At 46.0% G+C, this 20,633-nt stretch overlaps 1 protein-coding gene across 1 annotated transcript in view; it reads left to right on the top strand.

The window, feature by feature from the left end:
* LOC310635553 (venom factor-like) overlaps positions 1 to 20,633 on the top strand; it is a 156,409-nt gene that overhangs the window by 78,012 nt on the left and 57,764 nt on the right. Inside the window, exons 23-28 of the mRNA XM_083354609.1 lie at positions 1,128 to 1,214; positions 6,075 to 6,278; positions 10,113 to 10,188; positions 11,115 to 11,277; positions 14,183 to 14,278; positions 15,123 to 15,273. Coding sequence (XP_083210735.1) covers positions 1,128 to 1,214; positions 6,075 to 6,278; positions 10,113 to 10,188; positions 11,115 to 11,277; positions 14,183 to 14,278; positions 15,123 to 15,273 — 777 coding nt within the window. The remainder of the gene's footprint in view (positions 1 to 1,127; positions 1,215 to 6,074; positions 6,279 to 10,112; positions 10,189 to 11,114; positions 11,278 to 14,182; positions 14,279 to 15,122; positions 15,274 to 20,633) is intronic.

Here is a 20,633-nt window from a genome sequence, read left to right as displayed (position 1 = left end):
TAATTTTTTTTGAATCTCGTATTTTAATCAGTAATATTTCCAATGTTAAAACAAACAATAAAGGTGACAGCGGACACCCCTGTCTTGTACCCTTTTCAATATTGCATGATTCGGTCAAACTGTTATTTACTATTATACGAGCTGTTTGCTTCTGATATATTGCCCTAATAGGTTGTAAAAAATTTTCCCCAAATTCCATTTTCTCTAATACTTTCCTGTATTCTTCTCCTCGATAAGCTCAGCTAATTGCTGAGATTGCTTTTTCAAAGCCTCTTGCAAAACATCCTGCAAATATTTTATTGTCAAAGCTGGTGCAGGTGCGGGTGCCAGAGGGCGGGGCATTAAAGCCTGTAATGAAGATTGCTGAACTGGCAAAGCCCCCGCGCTTCTAGGAACTTTAGTTGACTTGGCAGCCATTTTCACCCACTTAATTCTATTGCTCACTTTCACTTTTAAAAGTCTCCAAAAAGTTTATCGAGTTAAAGTTCAAATACTTGCTCTGACTGCATTCTCCTGCACAGCTCTGCCTGCATCCAAGTAATCCAAAGTTCACTCTCGCTGGCAGGGATGGTTGCAGCAAACTCAGGCTGCGGGGGGGCTCAACCCTTCAACCACCAGAGTTTCAACTCTGGTGGTCTGGGGGAGCTCTACCCCTGCCTGGGCGCTCAGCCCCTCCTCTTCTCCCGAGGAGCAGGCTTCCGAGCTGCCAAACAGCTGATCGTCCCTGTTTTTGGTGGCTCTACGGAGACAGCGGGGCTGACAGCCAAAATGGCTACCGTCAACGGAGCCTTGCCACCCGGAAGTCTTCCAATTTTACCCTATATTAAGTACCTTATATAAGATATACTGGGAATGGCACAGTCCTTTCATCCACATGCTTCATTGTTTCCAAGAAAAAGAGAGGATCTTTTTACCATGAGTTGCAAAAAAAAGTTATTTTACTTTGCAAAACGTATGTACTCACAGGCTGTTATGTTCCTTCCTGTTAAGTGCCTATTAGGTTAATTGTGTTGAATGCCATTTACAATTGATTATTAGAAACAATGCCAAAGAGGCACTTAATGTGGAAGTAACTAGTATTTTTCTTTTCCTGGAATTTTCCTCATTTTCTTTTTTTCATTTTTCAGGTGGAACACAGGAGCAATTGGTCAAAGCCAATAAATTAGATGACAAGGTACCTGAGACAGAAACTGAAACCAAGATTATCGTCCAAGGTAATTTGAAATTAGTTATTTGAAATCCAGGCTCCTACATCTGGCACTGGAGATGGACTCCTGGATAGGACAATATCTCCCTCCCCTTCCATTCATGAATAGATGGAACAGTAGGTCAGAGAGGTCTTTATTGTATTCACAGGGACAATGGATCTATCCCACTTCCAACATTGAACCTTATTACTTCTGCCCATTTGGTGAGATCAGACCAAGTGGGTGTGTTCCAGATCCTGTTGTTTAAACCAGGGCTTTTCAACTAGTGGTATGTGTACCACTGGTGGTACATTGGCACCTGGCAGGTGGCACACCACTGTCCTAGAGAAGTGGTAGGAGGGGAAGGGAATGAGCTGAAGCAGCGGCAGCACCGCACAAGCATGAGCGAGAGATGGCTGGAGCTGCAGGGCAGTCAGGGCTCAACAGATGTGCCAGGATCAGTGCCAGGCTCCAGCTGATCAGCACTTCTACAGAGCTCAGCAGAAGTGCCAGGATCAGCTGGAACCTGGTGTTGATACTGGCACTTCTGCTGAGCTGCCCAGAATCGCCGATCAGTTGGAGCCCGGCGCTGATCTTGATGCTTCTGCTGAGCCCTGCAGAAGCGCTGATCAGCTGGATCCCGGCGCTGGTCCTGGTGCTTCTGCTGAGCCCTGACAGCCCTGTAGAAGCACCGATCAGCTGTTAGGGCTCAGCTGAAACACCAGGATCAGGGAAGGAAGGAAGGAAGGAAGGAAGGAAGGAAGGAAGGAAGGAAGGAAGGAGATGGGAATGAGAAGGAGGCAGGCAGGCAGGCAGGGAAAAAGGAAGGAAGGACCCCCCCCTCCAGGGTAACCATAATGGTAATGCGGCCCTCAATGAAATTGAGTTTGACACCCCTGATATAAAAGGTTGTTAACTGAATCTGGTTTCCCCACTGACTTTGCTTGTCAAAAGGTTGCAAAAGGAGATCACATGACTTTGAGACTGCGACGATCATAAATATGAATCAGTTGCCAAACATCCAAATGTAAATCACATGACCCTGAGAATGCGGAAATAGTCATAAATGTGAAAAATGGTCATAAGTCACTTTTTCAGTGCTGTTGTAACTTTGAATAGTCACTAAGTGAACTGTTGTAAGTCGAGGACTACCTGTACTTTTTTCCCCTTTTTTTTTGGTCATCAAGTTTTTGACACCTTGCTAGACGACTGGTGGTACTCGGATAGTGCCATATCCTAAAAGTGGTACAATGTGTGAAAAGGTTGCAAAGCCCTGGTTTAAACAGTGTAATCTCCAGAGAATTAGGAAACGTTCCTTCTTTGTTGCAGTGTCTGCCCTCTGGAATGCAACCCTCCCCCAGATCCATGCAGGTCCAACCCTAATCATTTAAATAATTGGTGGTTTTTCTCATGGAGCACCTGCAATAGTTTGGTCCTGGAACCTAATTACCTCAGGCTCAACGCTCTAAAGCAGGGGTAGGCAACCCGAAACACTCAACGAGCCACTTGTACCTGTTTCCCACCAAAAACAAAACACTGGGAGCCGCAAAACCCTTTTGACATCTAAAATGAAGATAACACTGCATATATTGTTTTTTACCTTTATGCTATGTATAAAAAAACTATAGTGTGCTGCATTTATGAAATCAATGAACTGCTACAAAGAAAACAAATTTTTATTTCTGCATGCAACAAAAGCATTTTGAACTACAAAAAAAAGATGCTGGGTCGAAGGTTACTTTCAAATAAAATACTCAAATGTCTATTTGAGTCCTCCTCGTATTTATGAAATAAAAAGCCAGTGCAAACTATAAAACTACAAACAGAAAAAAAATGCAGGGGGGGGGAGGAGAAAAGGACAGGAGAAAGAGGGGAAAAAACCCTTTCTCCTTCATCCCAACAGGTAAAAACAATTTTAGTAGCTTATCTACTATCTTTAAATACAGCATAATTATCCCCATACCTCACCTCTTAATTAAAAAAAACATCAAAATATTTCATTAAACATTCTTTACTAAAAGTCCAGTAAGGACAACCACATATATCCATATTTTCTCTCTCCCTCCCTCCCTCTCCCTCCCTTCCTTTCACCCTTCCTCTCTCTTTCTGGCCTTGGTCTGGCAGTCCTCTTCCCCCACTCAGTGTGTTTGTGTTGTGTGTGTGTGTATTTGTGTGTGTGAGAGAGACAGAGAAAGGCACTTGCACTTCTCTTCTCTCTCTCTTCCTTTCTCTCTCTCTCTCTCTCTCTCTCCCTCCCTTCCTTTCTCCCTCCCTCTCTCTTTCTTCCCTTGGTCTGCCAGTCCTCTTACCCACTAAGTGTGTTTGTGTGTTGTGTGTGTGTGTGTGTGTGAGAGAGAGAGAGAGACACAGAGAGACAGAGAGAGGCACTTGTGCTTCCCTTCTCTCTCTCTCTTCCCACCGGTGCTTCTCTCCTGCCCTTGCTACATCTCTGTGGAGGAAAGCAAACTGCGGTATGTCAGCTTGTTGGAGAACAAGCTGGCTGGCTTGCCAAGTGAGGAGAGAGAGAGAGAGAAGGAAAGGCAGACGAGGAGGGCTCCCCCCTGCCTCTCCAAGGCAAGCTGCCCTCCTCTCCATCCTGCGCCCCCTCTCCCAAAGAGATTGGCTGGCAGTTTGTCAATCGCCACTCTTCCTCCTCCTCCTCCTCTTCCTCCTCCTCCTTGTCCCCCCCATTCTTCTTCTTCTGGGTTAGAGCGACAAGTGAACTTGGCTGTGTCTTGCTTAGCTGTCAAACCATGGTTAAAATGAGTCTTGTGGGCTGAACCAGAGAGTGGTGCTGAGCCCAATTATTACACCTTGCTTGTTTGTGGCTCAAAACGTGGGGGAGTCCAGCAGGTTGCAAAACGTGATTTATAGTTCAGTCCGGGGGTACAAACCCAGCCGGCTCTGGCAACAAAGCCTCCTTAATCAAGTCAGTGGCTGAGCCCCAGGAGCAAAGCCAGCCAGTGCAGGGGCAGCTCTAACCATCCTGGTTTACCCCAGTCTTCCCCCACCACTCCCATTTCCCACGACCCCTGCAGTGCGATCCCTAAAAAGGAAGCAAACTCTTGCCTCCTCCCTCTGATTTGATTTCATAATCCCGGTCACTTTTGCTTTAAAAAAGAAAAGAAAAGAAAAGAAAGAAAAAAGATTTTTTAAAAAAGGAGTGAGAGGAATAGGGCAGACAGGAGAGAGAGAGAGAGAGAGAGAGAGAGAGAGAGAGAGAGAGAGAGAGAGAGAGAGAGAGAGAGAGAGAGAGAGAGGTAGAATGAAAGGCGGACGAGGAGGGCTCCCCCCTCCCTCTACAAGGTAAGCTGTCCTCTCCATCCTGCGCCCCCTCTCCCAAAGAGATTGGCTGGCAGTTTGTCAATTGCTGCTCTTCCTCCTCCTCCTCTGCCTCCTCCTCCTCATCCCCCCCATTCCAGCTTGAACACAGAGTTTGTGCCAGAAGAAGAAATGGCTGTTTCTCTTCCTCTCTTCCTTCCCCCATCACTTCTTTGGCACGCGTTTGCTGGGAGCCCACCCAGATTTGAGCATCTTGGATTCCGACTCTTTCTCCCACCCACCCCACCCCCATGTATCCCTTATTCTTCCACCAACCCCTCCCCCCACCTCGACATCAGTACAGCCCATCCCTTTTTCCTGTCCTTCCTGTGAGCATGCGGGGGTGTGCCTAGCTTGCGATGGGACCAGCATGGAAGGCGATGCCGCTGCTGCCACCGCCGCCACCACAAAGAGGGTAGCAGCCCCAGCGCCTGGGCACAGCAGCCGGAAGGGTGGCTGAGCGCCCCCCGTGCCCCTATTAAGCTCTCTCCTCTTTCCCTCCCTCCCTTCCTGAGCCCAGGAACGTCCTCCCTTCCCCATTACTCTGAGTGCTGTTGTGAAGCTTCGGTGCAATTGTGAGGGGGCAAGCTAGGGGGCTGTGAGAGTGTTAAGGCAGAAACCTTGCACAGTACCAGGCTTGGTTTTTTTTTTAATGTGGTATAAAATCAGGAAGAGGGGGGCAGCTGGCTGTCTGGTTGGGAAAACTCCCCTCTTTTGCCTGTTAACCCCCCTTCTGCCTTCCCAGGAGGAAAACAGCATCTCTCCCTCCCCAAATTCTCTTTCCAAACTAGCTGTTGGCAAGAGCCGAGTTGATGCAACGCCCACCTGACTTGTCTCCTGCTGGCGCCCTGCCCGCTGACTCACTGAAGCCGCTACTTCGGTCTTTTTGGGTAGCCAGGATGGGAACTTCTGTGGATGGTGTCCCAGAAGGGGGGCTGAGAGCCTGGGCAGGCAGCGAGCTTGTGATCATGCTCAGAAATCAGAGAGAGAGAGAGAGAGAGAGAGAGAGAGAGAGAGAGAGAGAGACAGAGACAGAGACAGAGACAGAGACAGAGAGAGGCACTTGCACTTCCCTTCTCCCTCCCCCCCTCTCTCTTTCTCTCTCCCCCACCCCCATAATCTTCTGCTCACCTCACATTCTTCTCTGACAAGCTGATTGGGCTGGCTTTAAATAAGCTCACTGGCTGGGGATCGCAGGCTGGCCACATGCGCCTCAGATGGGGCCAGCCTGGGGAAGGGAATTCCTGGCTGTGCTTCTCCCAGGGGGCGGGGCACCCGGGCACAGGGCCAATCAGGAGCCCCGTGAGGGGGCAAGTCCACATGGAGAGAGAGAGAGAAGGGAAGCACCAAGTGCCTCTCTCTGTCTCTCTCTCTCTGCAAATGGTGGAGGAGGTTATGAGCCACATGCAGCTCCGGAACTGCAGGTTGCCGACCCATGCTCTAAAGGAAGGGTAGTGGAGTTGGAAGCAAGATTAGATTAATCATTTGCCATAAAGGTATTGAAGCTTAAAGCAAGATCACAAAGTACTCAGCTTCTAACATGCTTGGCAATTTTTTCACACTCAGGTGACCATGTGGCTCAGATGATTGAAAACTCAATTGATGGAAGTAAACTCAATCATCTCATTATTACTCCTTCTGGCTGTGGGGAGCAAAATATGATCCACATGACTGCACCAGTTATTGCCACCTATTATTTGGACACAACAGGGCAATGGGAGACTCTTGGTGTAGATCGCAGGACTGAAGCTATCGATCAGATCATAACAGGTAAGGCAAGTTGTCTCCAGACATGTCTTTCCACAGGGGATCGAAATTTCAGATTCATTCATCCCTAAAATGAACAAATATAAGACCCACAGAAGTCAAGAAGCCAAGTGTTCCTAAATATATTGCGGGATTCTTTTTTGTTTTTGTTTTTTTTCCTTCACAAGGTAGGTTTCAGCTAGCTTAGTTAATGATATTACATCATTGGCCTGGGAGTGTGGGATGGGTTATTGCTGAGAAATATTTACATATCGGCTCATTGAATTATCACAATATTCTATTAAAAGGAAAGACATTTTCATCTATTTTATGGTGAGTTTGGAAGTATTGTTCTGATATCAAATGCCTGTTTTTAGGCATACAGGACAGCAGTGTACATTTTATTCTTCAGTTCCTTTTACTGTTGTTGTTAAGGTTGCTTGCTTTAAAAATCTCCAGCAGAATCGGGTAGTTTTACACTGAGACCAGAACACAAATCAAAAGAATTGTGCAAAGGAAATGCAGCTCCAATGAGACTCACAGCAAAAAAGCGGAATGCAAAACTGCTCTGGATGCAAGTGTGATTTTGTATTTTTGTTGTAAGTTGCGAAGTCACGCCTGACCCATCGCGACCACATGGACAACATTCCTCTAGGCCTTCCTGTCCTCTACCATCTTCTGGAGCCCATTTAGGCTCACGCCTACTGATTCAGTGACTCCATCCAGCCACCTCATTCTCTGTCATCCCCTTCTTCTCTTGCCCTCAACCTTTCCCAGCATTAGGCTCTTCTCCAGTGAGTCCTTCCTTCTCATTAGGTGGCCAAAGTATTTGAGTTTCAACTTCAGGAACTGGCCTTCTAAAGAGCAGTCAGGGTTGATCTCCTCTAGGACTGACCGGTTTGATTGCCTTGCAGTCCAAGGGACTTGCAGGAGTCTTCTCCAGCACCATGGTTCAAAGGCTTCAATTCTTTGGTGCTCAACCTTTCTTATGGTCCAACTTTCACAGCCATACATTGCAACTGGGAAGAAACATAGCCTTGACTATATGCACTTTTGTTGGCAGGGTGATGTCTCTGCTTTTTAGTGTGCTGTCTAGATTTGCCATGGCTTTCTTCCCAAGGAGCAAGCATCTTTCAATTTCTTGGCTGCAGTCCCCATCTGCGGTGATCTTGGAGCCCAGGAAAATAAAATCTGTCATTACCTCCATTTCTTCCCCATCTATTTGCCAGGAATTGAGAGGGCTGGATGCCATGATCTTGGTTTTCTTAATGTTAAGTTTCAACCCAACTTTTGCACTCTCCTTCACACACAACAAGAGGCTCTTTAGTTCTTCTTCACTTTCTGCCATTAGAGTGGTATCATCTGCATATCTTAGGTTGTTGATATTTCTCCCAGCAATTTTAATTCCAAGTTTTGATTCATCTAGCCCTGTCTTTCTCATGATATGCTCTGCATATAAGTTAAACAGGCAGGGTGACAGTATACAGCCTTACTGGACTCCTTTCCCAATTTTGAACCAATCAGTGGTTCTGTGTCCAGTTCTCACTGTTGCTTCTTGACCCGCATAAAGGTTTCTCAAGAGACAAATAAGATGCTCTGGTACCCCCATCTCTTTAAGAACTTGCCACAGTTTGTTGTGATCCACACAATCAAATGCTTTAGCATAGTCAATGAAGCAGAAGTAGATGTTTTTCTGGAACTCCCTAGCTTTCTCCATAATCCAGCGTATGTTGGCAATTTGATCTCTAGTTCCTCTGCCTCTTCAAAATCCTGCCTGTACTTCTGGTAGTTCTCAATCCACATACTGCTGGAGTCTAGCTTGTAGGATTTTAAGTATAACTTTACTAGCATGTGAAATGAGTGCAATAGTGCAATAGTTTGAATATTCTTTGGCACTGTCTTTCTTTGGAATTGGAATGTAAACTGATCTTTTCTGATCCTGTGGCCACTGTTGAGTTTTCAAAATTTGCTGGCAAACTGAGTGTAGCACTTTTACTGTATCGTCTTTTAAGATTTTGAATAGCTCAGCTGGAATACTGTCACCTCCACTAGCTTTGTTGTTGCTCAGCTTTCCTAAGGTCCATTTCACTTCACATTCTAGGATGTCTGGCTCGAGGTCAGTGACCACCTGATCATGGTTATCTGGGACTTTAAGCTCGTTCTTGTATAGTTCTTCTGTGTAATTTTGTCACCTCTTCTTAATCTCTTCTGCCTCTGTTAGGTCCCTGCCATTTTGGTCCTTTATCATGCCCATTTTTGCATGAAACGTTCCCTTCATCTCTCCAATTTTCTTGAAGAGATCTCGGGTCCTCCTTATTCTATTGTTTTCTTCTATTTCTTTGCACTGCTCATTTAAGAAGGCATTCTTATCTCTTCTAACTATTCTCTGGAATTCTGCATTCAATTGGGCGTATCTTTCTTTTTCTCCCTTGCCTTTTGCTTCCCTCCTATCCTCAGTTATTTGCAAAGCTTCCTCAGACAGCCATTTTGCTTTCTTGCATTTCTTTTTCTTTGGGATGGTTTTAGTTGCTACTTCTTGTACAATGTTGTGAACCTCCATCCATAGTTCTTCAGGCACTCTATCAGATCTAATTCCTTAAATCTATTTGTCACCTCTACTGTATATTCACCAGGAATATGATTTAGTTCATACCTGAGTGGCCTAGTGCTTTTCCCTACTTTCTTCAGTTTAAGCCTAAACTTTGCAATGAGAAGCTCATAGTCTGAGCCACAGTCAGCTCCTGGTCTTGTTTTTACTGACTGTATAGAGCTTCTCCATCTTTGGCTGCAGAGCATATAGTCAATCTGATTTCTGTGTTGACCATCTGGTGATGTCCATGTGTAGAGCCGTCTCTTGGGTTGTTGGAAAAGAGTGTTTGCTATGACCATCGTATTCTCTTGACAAAATTCTATCAGCCTGTGCCCTGCTTCATTTTGTACTCCAAGGCCAAACGTGCCTGTTATTCCAGTTATCTTTTGGCTTCCTACTTTAGCATACCAATCCCCCATAATGATAAGGACATCATTTTTTGGAGTTAGTTCTATAAGGTGCTGTAGGGCTTCATAGAACCGGTCAATTTCATCCTCTTCAGCACCGGTGGTTGGGGCATAGACTTGGACTACTGTGATATTGAATGGTTTTCCTTGGATTCGAACTGAGATCATTCTGTCATTTTGGGGATTGTATCCCAGTATTGTTTTTCCTACTCTTTTATTGACTATGAAGGCTACTCCATTTTGTCTGAGGGATACTTGCCCGCAGTAGTATACCTGATGGTCATCTGAATTAAATTCACCCATTCCTGTCCATTTTAGTTTGCTGATTCCTAAGATGTCGATGTTCAGTCTTGTCATCTCTTCTTTGACCACGTCCAGCTTGCCTTGATTCATGGATCTTACATTCCAGGTTCCTATGGAGAATAGATCTTTACAGTATTGGACTTTCCTTTCACCACCAGATACATCCACAGCTGAGCATCCTTTCAGCTTTGGCCCAGTCGCTTCATTCTTTCTGGTGCTACTAGTACTAGCCCTCTGCTCTTCCCCAGTAGCATATTGGACACCTTCCGACCTGAGGGGCTCATCTTCCAGCGTCATATCTTTTTTCCTTTTGGTATTGTCCATGGGGTTTTCATGGCAAAGCTACTGGAGTGGGTTGACATTTCCTTCTCCAGTGGATCACGTTTTGTCAGAACTCTGTGCCATGTCCTGACCGTCTTGGGTGGCCCTGCATGGCATAGCTCATAGCTTCGTTGAGTTACGCAAGCCCTTTCGCCACGACAAGGCAGTAATCCATGAACTTGCTTTTGTATGGCTGGAGCTTAATTTCACAGCTCTTTCTACCTTGTCCCTTTTCAGGTTACAACCAGCAGTTGGTCTACAAGAAAGCCGACCATTCCTATGCAGCATTTCCAAAACGTGATTCTAGTTCTTGGTATGGACACAACTGTAGCCATTACTCTGAGATCATGGAAGGGCTTTCCTCTAACTTTCTTTATAAATGTTCATATATTTTCATTTTCCAACTTCTGCTGGAGCATCTGACTCTTTGTCTTTGCATTTTGGGTTTTTTTGCTTTGTTAATTGCTTTCTATCTACCTACCATTCTCTTCTTTCTAGCAGCTCCTTCCCATGCGGTGCTTCAGTCAAAATACTTTCAGAGAAAATACTCTTTTCTGATAATGGCTTACCCATTGTGGGAAGTCACACACCACCACCACCCCCCAAAAATATATTTCAAAATATTTTTTGAAATATTTAAAAGGTAGAATATATTTCTCTAAAGGGTTTTAAAAGCAGAAACCAATTGCTCTCTGAATAGATAGTTATGCCATTTCAGTGGGGAGCTACCCTCTGAAAGTACTCACTTCCGCTGACTATTATTAACCAATATAGAGCAATGCTAAGAGTTCATCTTTGATAGTCACAAGAACCAAATTAAGGAATTCTCATTCTTTTAACTCTTACCCTGCATTTCTTCAAAAGATGCAGTTCATATGTACTGTTGTGATATAACAATGTTATAACAACAATATAAACTGACTCAGATGCACTATTTCTCTTGGTACAGCTTTGGCTTGGTTAGTTGAGCTTTAGTTCCTTCCTAGGTTGAAGAAGAGATGAGGGTGACTGATTTTAATTTTGATTGTTTCCCATCGTAACAACAATATTGGTCTAGAGGCACGAACTACTTCTATTGTTTTTGTGCCATAATGTGGTATTGTGGTGACAAGCCATTCTTCCCCTCTCCCTTCTAGCTAGCAGCAACCTAGTCATATTTGGCTTAAAAAATCAAGCGAGCAACTACTTGTATTAAGATTGTCATTGAAATGGTTGGTTAATGTGTTACATTCTTTACAGGCTAACAGCATATGTTGTAAAAGTCTTTGCCTTGGCTGCAAAAATTGTACCAGTCATTAGCCATGACATCATTTGTGGAGGTGTGAAGTGGCTGATTTTGAACAGACAACAACCAGATGGAGTATTCAAAGAAAAAGCCCCTGTACTTTCTGGAACAATGCAGGTATGGTTTCCTTCCTTCTTTCCTTCTTTCCTTGCTTTCTTTCCAATAAATCCAGGGATTTTTAAGTTCTTAACTGAAAAAAACCAAGCCCAGGTATTAGAGAAAAGTTTGTACTGTACAAAATAGTTCATTGCTAGTTTCTATTCTAATGACATTGGCTAGCCAAGAGCTGTAGAAGAATTCAGATAGGGCATGAGGATATCAAGAGCAAGAGCACTTATAGACTTATATACTGCTTTACAGGGCTTTATAGCCCTCTCTAAGATTTACAGAGTCATCCTATTGCCCCCAACAATCTGGGTCCTTATTTTGCCAACCTCAGAAGGTTGGAAGGATGAGGCAACCTTGAGTGGGTGAGGCTCGAACAGACAGCAGAAGTAGCCTGCAGTACTGCATTCTAACCCCTGCACCACCGTGGCTCTACCCTTACCAAGGGTAGCCTTGGTAAGATTTGGCTTGATGAGAGAATAGTTCTCGTGGAGGAATTTGAAGATGAAATCTGCTTTAAAGACAAGAAAACCTATAGTAGAGAAGAAACCAACACAGAAACAATAGCAGATGAAGAAATTTAGGGGCGAATCTACACAGCCTCCATTCCCTGGTAGGAGATGGTCCACTCAACATTTTTCCGAAGCACTTAACTTCATGCTTCTCTGAGTGAGGGTTATTTCCCCACCGTCTTGAAGGAGGCGGTGGTGAGACCTCTCCTCAAGAAGCCTGCCCTGGACCCAGCCGTTTTGAACAACTTTCGTCCAGTCTCCAACCTTCGCTTTCTTGCGAAGGTTGTTGAGAGTGTGGTGGCGCATCAGCTCCCTCTGGTCCTGGATGAAGCGGATTATTTGGACCCCTACCAATCGGGTTTCAGGCCCGGGTACAGCACGGAGACGGCATTGGTCGCTCTGGTGAATGATCTCTGGAGGGCACGGGATAGGGGACATTCCTCTGTCCTAGTCCTATTAGACCTCTCAGTGGCTTTCGATACCATCGACCATGGTATCTTGCTGCGGCGTCTCAGGGGACTGGGAGTGGGAGGCACAGTTCTTCAGTGGTTCTCCTCCTATCTCCTGGGACGCTCGGAGTCGGTGTTGGCAGGGGGGCAGAGATCGGCCCCTAGGTCTCTCGTTTGTGGAGTTCCTCAGGGGTCGGTTCTCTCGCCTCTCCTGTTCAACATCTATATGAAACCGCTGGGTGAGATCATTCGTGGTTTTGGAGTTGGGTATCATCAGTATGCCGATGATACCCAACTTTTCTTTTCGACCCCAAACCACCCCAGTGATGCCCTCGCTGTGATGTCCCGTTGCCTGGAGGCGGTTCGGGTCTGGATGGGGAGGAACAGACTTCAACTCAACCCTGACAAGACTGAGTGGCTGTGCATTCCGGCATCCCGGGACATTCCAAATGTTCCACCTCTTTCTATGGGGGGTGAGCTCTTACCCCCCGTGGATAGGGCTCGCAACTTGGGAGTCCTCCTAGATTCACGGCTTACTTTGGAAGAGCATATAGTGGCCGTGACTAGGGGGGCTTTCGCCCAGGTTCGCCTGGTGCGCCAGTTGCGGCCCTATCTGAACCGGGATGCCCTGTGTACGGTCACTCATGCGCTCGTGACCTCTCGCCTTGACTACTGTAATGCTCTCTACATGGGGCTTCCCTTGAAGACCACTCGGAGGCTCCAACTGGTACAGAATGCGGCCGTGAGAGTTGTCTTGGGAGTTTCCCGGTACTCCCATGTTACACCTTTGCTCCGCGAGCTGCATTGGTTACCAGTTGTCTTTCGGGTGAGGTTCAAGGTGTTGGTTACGACCTTTAAGGCCCTACATGGCATGGGTCCGGGATACCTCGGGGACCACCTGCTGCCGGCATCGACTCCCCTCCGCCCTGTGCGTTCCCACAGAGAGGGCCTCCTCAGGGTGCCGCCAGTCAGGGAATGTCGACTGGTGGCCCCCAGGGGGAGGGCCTTCTCTGTGGGGGCTCCGGCATTATGGAATCAACTGCCGGTGGAGCTCCGGATGGCACCAGACCTCCGAACTTTCCGTCGGGGCCTGAAGACCCACCTGTTCGAATTAGCTGGTCTGGCCTGATGGGGGATTATGGGTTTTTAATTGTTTTTAATTTGTACCTCTGTTTTATTGGGCATGGGTTTAATTCCTTTTTTAATTTTTGTATTCTCTTTTTGATATATGCCCTGTGAACCGCCCTGAGTCCCTACCAAGGAGAAGGGCGGTATATAAATCAAATAAACTATAACTATAACTATAACAATCTCTCTGTAGTTGGGACAACATTGTTCTTCATAATACCCTACTTCAGGATGCTGTACACAGGCAATATTGAGCATATTGATATGGACTGGATAGTTGGCCTGAAATGAGTGCTCTGTGTAGCTCCAATTCTATTCTTTTCCTGTGGGGATCATCCCTTCAGTCTGGTCCTTGATCTCTTTGCCTGCCCCCCAGTCCTCTATTACAAGAGGCTGGAATCCTGATATCTACAAATCATTATTTGTCTTTTTAAAATAGTGTAAATAGTAAATAATTAAAAGTTTCATTAGAAGGACTCATTTCTTCAATTAACTGTCTGACTGAATATTCATTTCCTAGAGCTTGCTATCCCTTGTTCTTGCTTTCTCTCCTCATGTAATGTTGTTAGGTAGTTTATAGCTACAACATGGTTACACAAAGTTGAATGATTACCTCAAATCTCAGCTCTTCAACAACACTGCATCTTGAATGGGCAAACGTGGATAGTCACTAGATGGCAGCCAAGAGATACAAAAAACCCTTAACTTTTTGCTGCTCCTCTCTTGTATCCCTTGTGAATAACTGCAGAGAAGTATTTATTTCTTAGCATTACCTTTGTCTTATTGTCTCTCTCCCTCCCCCCACCCCCGTGCACCATTTTCTTCTAGGGAGGACTTCAGGGTGCTGAACCAGAAGAATCTTTAACAGCTTTCATTCTGGTTGCGTTGTTGGAATCCAGAACCATCTGCAAAGAATATATCAATGTGCGTATGGATGTTGTGATAGGGTTTTTTTTAATCACAGTATTCCATTTTTGCAACTTCTTGGCCCCAATATTATGAGCCTTCAGGATCTCCAAGTAGTCTAACCAGCATTGCTGTAGTTTATACTTTATTAATTTTAAATCAAATGAAACCAAGATAAATAATCAATTCAATAAGGATACTATTAGGAATTTACACATATACTTTCAAGCCAGCAAGGTATTTAGATCAGTTAATGACCTTTAAATATCAAAGAGACTTTTCACTGCTGCAGTGTAATTTTTATCACCAGTGCTCCTCAAATTTAAAGGAACATTTTAAATGATCTATGCAGAAATGTTTTCTGCAAGTGGATTATACAATATTGCAGCTTTTATAGAAATTCTTCAGCTTTTATAAAAATTTTAAAACTTTCTTAATGAATTTATCCTCAACATCTCTTCTTGCATAAAAATCTTAAAATAACACATATGATGGCTAAATTTGCATTTTTAATATGTAAAACTTGCAAGAAGGAAGTTTATTTATTATTTATTAGACAAATTTATATGACTGTCCAATTCACAAGTAATTGACTCTGGCCAGCTTACAAGATTTAAAAATCTACCACATAAAAAAATCCACAAGTTTTCCGCTCCTATCACCCCCTACCCATGGCAGTAACACCATCAAATCAACCACTTGATCAGCTCCATCTCCATATGTGGTCCCCAAGCCCAATGCAAAAAACATGTTTTTTGGGAAAAGAACAGGGTGGGGGCCAATCATACCTCAGGGAAATGATGTTTCATAGAGATGCCTAAAACATTCCTAATGGATCTCTTCTCTCTCCCCTCACTTCCAGAGTCTAGACAACAGTATCAACAAGGCTGCAGATTATTTACTCAGAAAGTATGAGAAACTGCAAAGGCCTTACACTACAGCCCTCACCGCCTATGCTTTGGCTGCTGCAGGCCGTCTGAATGACGACAGGGTACTCATGGCAGCATCAACAGGTACATACATGGGTTTGATTTAGATAGAAGAAACCAGGTGTTGGAAGAAAAACCAGGTCCAGCTCCAAGCCAGGAGTAAGAGACAGGAAATAAAATGGAGGCTGACTGCTTAGGAATGAAGGTTTAATGAAGAGCAGAACCAACATGCATACTTTTTTAGGAGACAATCTCCTGGGGGTTTTCAAAGCTTCCCGATTTTTATCATCAGTCCAAACCTGGAAAGGAATTATGCTTCCTTCTAAGAAATGCCTCCATGTCAAAAGGGCCCATTTCACTGCATATGCTTCCTTTTTCCAAGTAGCCTACCATTGTTCAATCTCCTACAACTTTTTGGATGTGTAAGCACAGGGCTGTAAGTGGCCCTGCTGATTTTTCTGCAATAACACTGCCCCCACTGCCACATTGCTAGCATCTGTCTGAATCACAAACAGCTTTTCTGGGTCTGGGTGTTTCAGCACTGGTTCTGCCTGTAAAAGTTGGCAAACCCCAGAAAGCTATGCAGTTGCTTTCTGGTGCAGGGAGGAGTCCATTCCATGACAGCCCGCACCTTCTCTCGGTCTATCTCTACCCCCTCATGAGAAATGCGATAGCCAAAATAGTCAATTGTGTCCTTATAGAATTCATATTTTGAAAGCTTAGCATACAGTTTAGTAGCTCGGAGCTTTTTCAAGACTGCTCTGACCAATTTCTCATGTTCTGCCTTAGTCTCAGTGTAATCAGCATGTCATACAAATATGCTAAAACCCCATTATACAGGTGCTCATGGTGGACTTTATTGATCAGTTGCATGAACACAGCAGGGGCTCCCTGAAGCCCAAAAGACAGCACCCTGAACTGGAAGCATCCCAAAGGGCAATTTATTTTATTTATTTTATTTTATTATATTTGTATACCGCCCTTCTCCTGAAGGACTCAGGGCGGTGAACAGGGCACATATAAAAATACACAGTACAAAAATTAAAAAAGAATTAAATAGGAGCCTGAGCTAAAACAATAGATAGTAATATAAAAATCCACAATAAAAACCCCAACACATCCCCCATCAGGCCAGGCCGGCTTGTTCAAATAGATAGGTCTTCAGACCACGTCAGAAGGAGCGAAGGTCAGGTGCCATCTGGAGCTCAACCGGCAGCTGATTCTATAAAGCCGGGGCGCCCACAGAGAAGGCCCTCCCCCTGGGGGACACCAGCTGACATTCTCTGACCGGTGGCACCCTGAGGAGGCCCTCTCTGTGGGAACGCACAGGGCGGAGGGAAGTTGACGCCGGCAGCAGGTGATCACCGAGGTACTCCGGACCCATGCCATGTAGGGCCTTGAAAACCATTACCAAAACCTTGAATGATTGAAAGCAGTCTTCCATTCATCTCCTTAATCCTGATACAATAATAGACTTCTCTCAGGTCTAGCTTATAAAAAGTTCTCCCTTTCATCAGGTGGGCTAACATATCCCTCATGAGAGGCAAGGGATACACATTTTAATTGATGCCACATTCAAATATATATAACCCATGCAGAGGTGAAGAGACCCATCCTTCTTTTCCCTGAATAGGAAAGGTAGGCAGGCTGGCTGAAACCCTGGGCTAAGTTCTTGTTGATGAACCTGTGGAGCTCATCTAATTCTCTAGGGGTCATTAAATACAGCTTCAGCTTTGGCAACTTAGCCCCAAGGATGATCAATAGCAGAGTCAGTGAGGGGGAAGCTTATCCAACCTCTTCTCACTGAAAACCTCAGCTAGGTCCCAGTACTCTTTTGGGATGCTCTGAACTCTTGCTCACTCAGCATGGAGGCAAATTCCTGCTTCGGACCCATCTTATCTCCTCCTGGGGAACTTTAGCTGGCCCTCTTTCCAATCAATTATTATGGGGTTCCATTTTTTTTAACCAAGATAATTCTGGTACCAGAGGCCATTCCATGCCAGGAGGCATGATGAATGCTAAAGGCTTCCCATGGCTAGTCCCAGGGGCTCAGTTACAAAACTGGCTATGGACCCATCAAGCTGACAAAAAGCAATGGGGTCCTTAAGTTTCCTTAGGGGAAGCCCCAACTTCCCAACGAAATTGGGGCTTATTAAGCACTGCATGCAGCCCAGTTCCGCAGAGCGGTTAGGGCCATTTCCCTGCCCATGCCCAGGACTGTCAGTTCTATGGGCATGGTTATGGGGTCAATCGGCTCACTTACCAATGGATTATCATAATTGCTCTCTGATGTTCCCAACTCATCGTCCAGTGGGGTCGGAGCTCTATCCCTGCCTTTGGAGCTCAGGGGAGCTCCATGACCTCCAAGGACTTCAGGGCGGTATCTTTTGAGTGCTGGGTGGAATGTGGTTGGGTGGTGGAGGCTCTGCCGGATTCTCCCTTTCTCTCAGGCTGGCTTCATCTTCCCGGTTTCACCGGACAGTGCAGGTTCCACTTCTGGTCATTTTCCAGTTCCTCAGCCAGGAGACACCATTTGTAGAGATGAGCAGGTGCCCCATGTGCCACACAGGTCTTGTACAAGTCATCATTCAGCCTGTCCTGGAAATAGCTTATCAGGATGTCTTTGGGCCAGTTCAGGCAACAAGTCAAATCTCAAAACTCCTCTCTGTATTCAGCTTTATGGTTTTGATCTGATTCTTGGCTTTTCAGTCTGCCAGGTGATCTTCAAAATAGTGTCTTAGTGCGGTCATGAAATGGTTAAAGTTCCGAAGTTTAGGAGCATTGCAGTTGTACAGGATGACCATCCACCGGGCAGCAGTTCCTTCCAGAGCTAGGGTGATGACCTGGATTTTGGCATCGTTGGGCAGAGACTTCCCATACACTTGCATGTAGGTGAGGACATGAGCCAAAAAAGAAGCCTAGCTGCAGGGGATCCCCATCGAATTTGACTCCCAACAGAACCAGCTTCAGTTCTTTGGGGGGAGTCCTCTCTCTGGACAGTTGTGGGATTTGAGGTCTTCGGGGCGTTGCTTGGTATTGCACCGCTGGAGCTGTCTCCACAGTCTCTGTGGGCTCCACAGCCCCTGCTGCCATCTCCGCTATAGCTACTTCTCCCTCTCCGCTCCTGGTCTCCTCAGTTAATTCTTCCCCCTTCTCTGGGTAGCTCAAGGACTTGGCTTTTAGATCCTTGAATGCCTCCACCATGTAATGCATGGCTTGCTTCAGCATCACCTCCATCAGGTTTGTTTACAGGTCTAGATCTTCCCCATTGAATGGCAGTCCTGTCTTTTTCTTGCGAGTTCTTTTTTTTTTCCCCTCCTCAGGTGAGGGTCACTTTCTGGGACCTTTCCTCCCAATCTTATTTTCTCCCAACCCTGAACAACCATCTTGGTCTGAAGGCTTCTTCTAAAGCAGGGCTTTTCAAACCATGGTGCATATATCACCAGTGGTATTTACTACCTGGCTGGTCATACGCGAGCCCTAGCTAATTGTAGTGGGGGAGGGAACCAATTAAAGTGGAGCCACACAGACCTGGATGAGATCAGCTGGAGCTGCAAAGCTTGGCAGAATCCCCAGGATCTGCGCACATGGCAGTGACAGGATAATTAGAGCTTCCGGTGCACCCAGAAGAGAAAAGGAGGAGGAGGGAGGAAAGAAGAGAAGGTATAAAAGGGGCAGACCGAGAAGAGAAGACACTTTTCTTACCAAAGCAGTGAGGAGAGACAGAGCGAGCATCCTGTTTTTGGAGGAATAGCGAGCGAGCGGCCTGTTTTCGGAGGAAGGGTGAGTGAGCGAGCGGTGTGTTTTTGGGGGAAGGGCAAGCAAGCGAGAGGCATGTTTATCAAGTACTTGTTTTCAGACAAAGGTTGAGTTAGCAAGTGGCGTGTTTAGCAAGGATGTGTTTCAGGTGAAGGTTGAGTTAGTAAGTGAGTGAGCTGGGCAGGAGCCCAGGAGAGCAGCTACAGCTTACTTGCACTTCTGCGGAGCTGCCCAGAAGCACGGATCAGCTGTAGCCTGGCGCTGATCCTGGCGCTTCTGCTAAATTAGCAAACAGCATGTTTTCCGGCGAAGTACAAGCAAGTGAGCTGGGCAGGAGCCCAGGATCTGCGCACGCAGCTACAGCCCTTTTCACACACCTGTGGACTCTGGGGGAGGGGACGCTGCAAGCGCATGAGAGTCCATGTTACCTGCGCTATGCTGCCCAGCCTGGTTTTGGCAGGCAATGGTGGATTCTCCTCAACCTGCGGAGTGGCCAGGTGAGGTGAACTGGCAACATGCTGAACCTGCCTGTGGAAGGAAGGAAGGAAGGAAGGAAGGAAGGAAGGAAGGAAGGAAGGAAGGAAGGAAGGAAGGGACAAAGAGGGAGGGAGGGAAGGAAGGAAGGGACAATGGAAGGGAGGGAGGGGAGGAAGGGACAAAGAGGGAGGGGAGGAAGGAAGAAAGGAAGGAAAGACGGAAGGAAGGGACAATGGGAGGGAGGGGAGGAAGAAAGGGACAATGGGAGGGAGAGAGGGAGGGAAGGAAGGCGCCCACACCAGTTCCATCTCCCTCCACCAGAGAGCCATGTAACCCCCCCCCACATCCCCGCCTGCACCCCCCACAGGCATCCCGCAACCTGAGTGATGAGCTGGTCATGCCCCGCCCGGCCATTGACTTTGCTTGTCAAGAAGTTGCAAAAGGTGATCACGTGACATTGGGACACTGTGACCATCATAAGTATGAATCAGTTGCCAAGCCTCCGAATGTAAATCACATGACCCTGGGGATGCCGCAACAGTCACAAGTGTGAAAAATAGTCATGTCACTTTTTTCAGTGCCGTTGTAACTTTGAACAGTCACTAGGCGAATTGTTGTAAGTCGAGGACTACCTGTACTTTATAATTTTTTTCCTTTTTTGGGTCACGTTTTTGACACTTTGCTGGGCGACTGGTGGTACTCGGATATTGCCTTATCCTAAAAGTGGTACAATGGGTGAAAAGGTTGAAAAGCCCTGTTCTAGGGGAGCAGCTTCCTCGACCCAGGAAGAGGTGCCTTCTTCAGGATAAATCTGAATGGCTGCTTCACTGCAGTCTTTGGTTCTGATGTCTCCCATTTTTCTGCCATGCAGAAGCATGCTGTGCATACCCCCCACCCCCCAGTAGGGCAGATGCCTCTCTGGGTTGGGCACTACTTCAGACCTTGCTTTATGTAAGGACCTGCCTCAACTAGATCTCCCAAGAAAGCATAACTCTTGAAACAGGCATTGTCTCAAAAGGAACCTTTTTGAGCATTAGTAATGGCAAGAGAGCAAAGCAAGGTCTGAGATTTAGTGCGTAAAGGATTAAATCAAAAAGGCAATTCATAACTCCTCCCCCTGAGGTACAAACATCCAGTTGAAATCCAGCCAATCCACTGTGTTATGAGAAGCTGGAGATTTAGTGGGCTTCTCAAGAACTCTAACAGTT

This window comes from Vipera ursinii (assembly GCF_947247035.1).
Source record: "Vipera ursinii genome assembly, chromosome: 2".
Lineage (NCBI taxonomy): Eukaryota > Metazoa > Chordata > Lepidosauria > Squamata > Viperidae > Vipera > Vipera ursinii.
The sequence above is the reverse complement of the archived record's forward strand: the minus strand, read 5'-3'. Positions and strand labels throughout refer to the sequence as shown.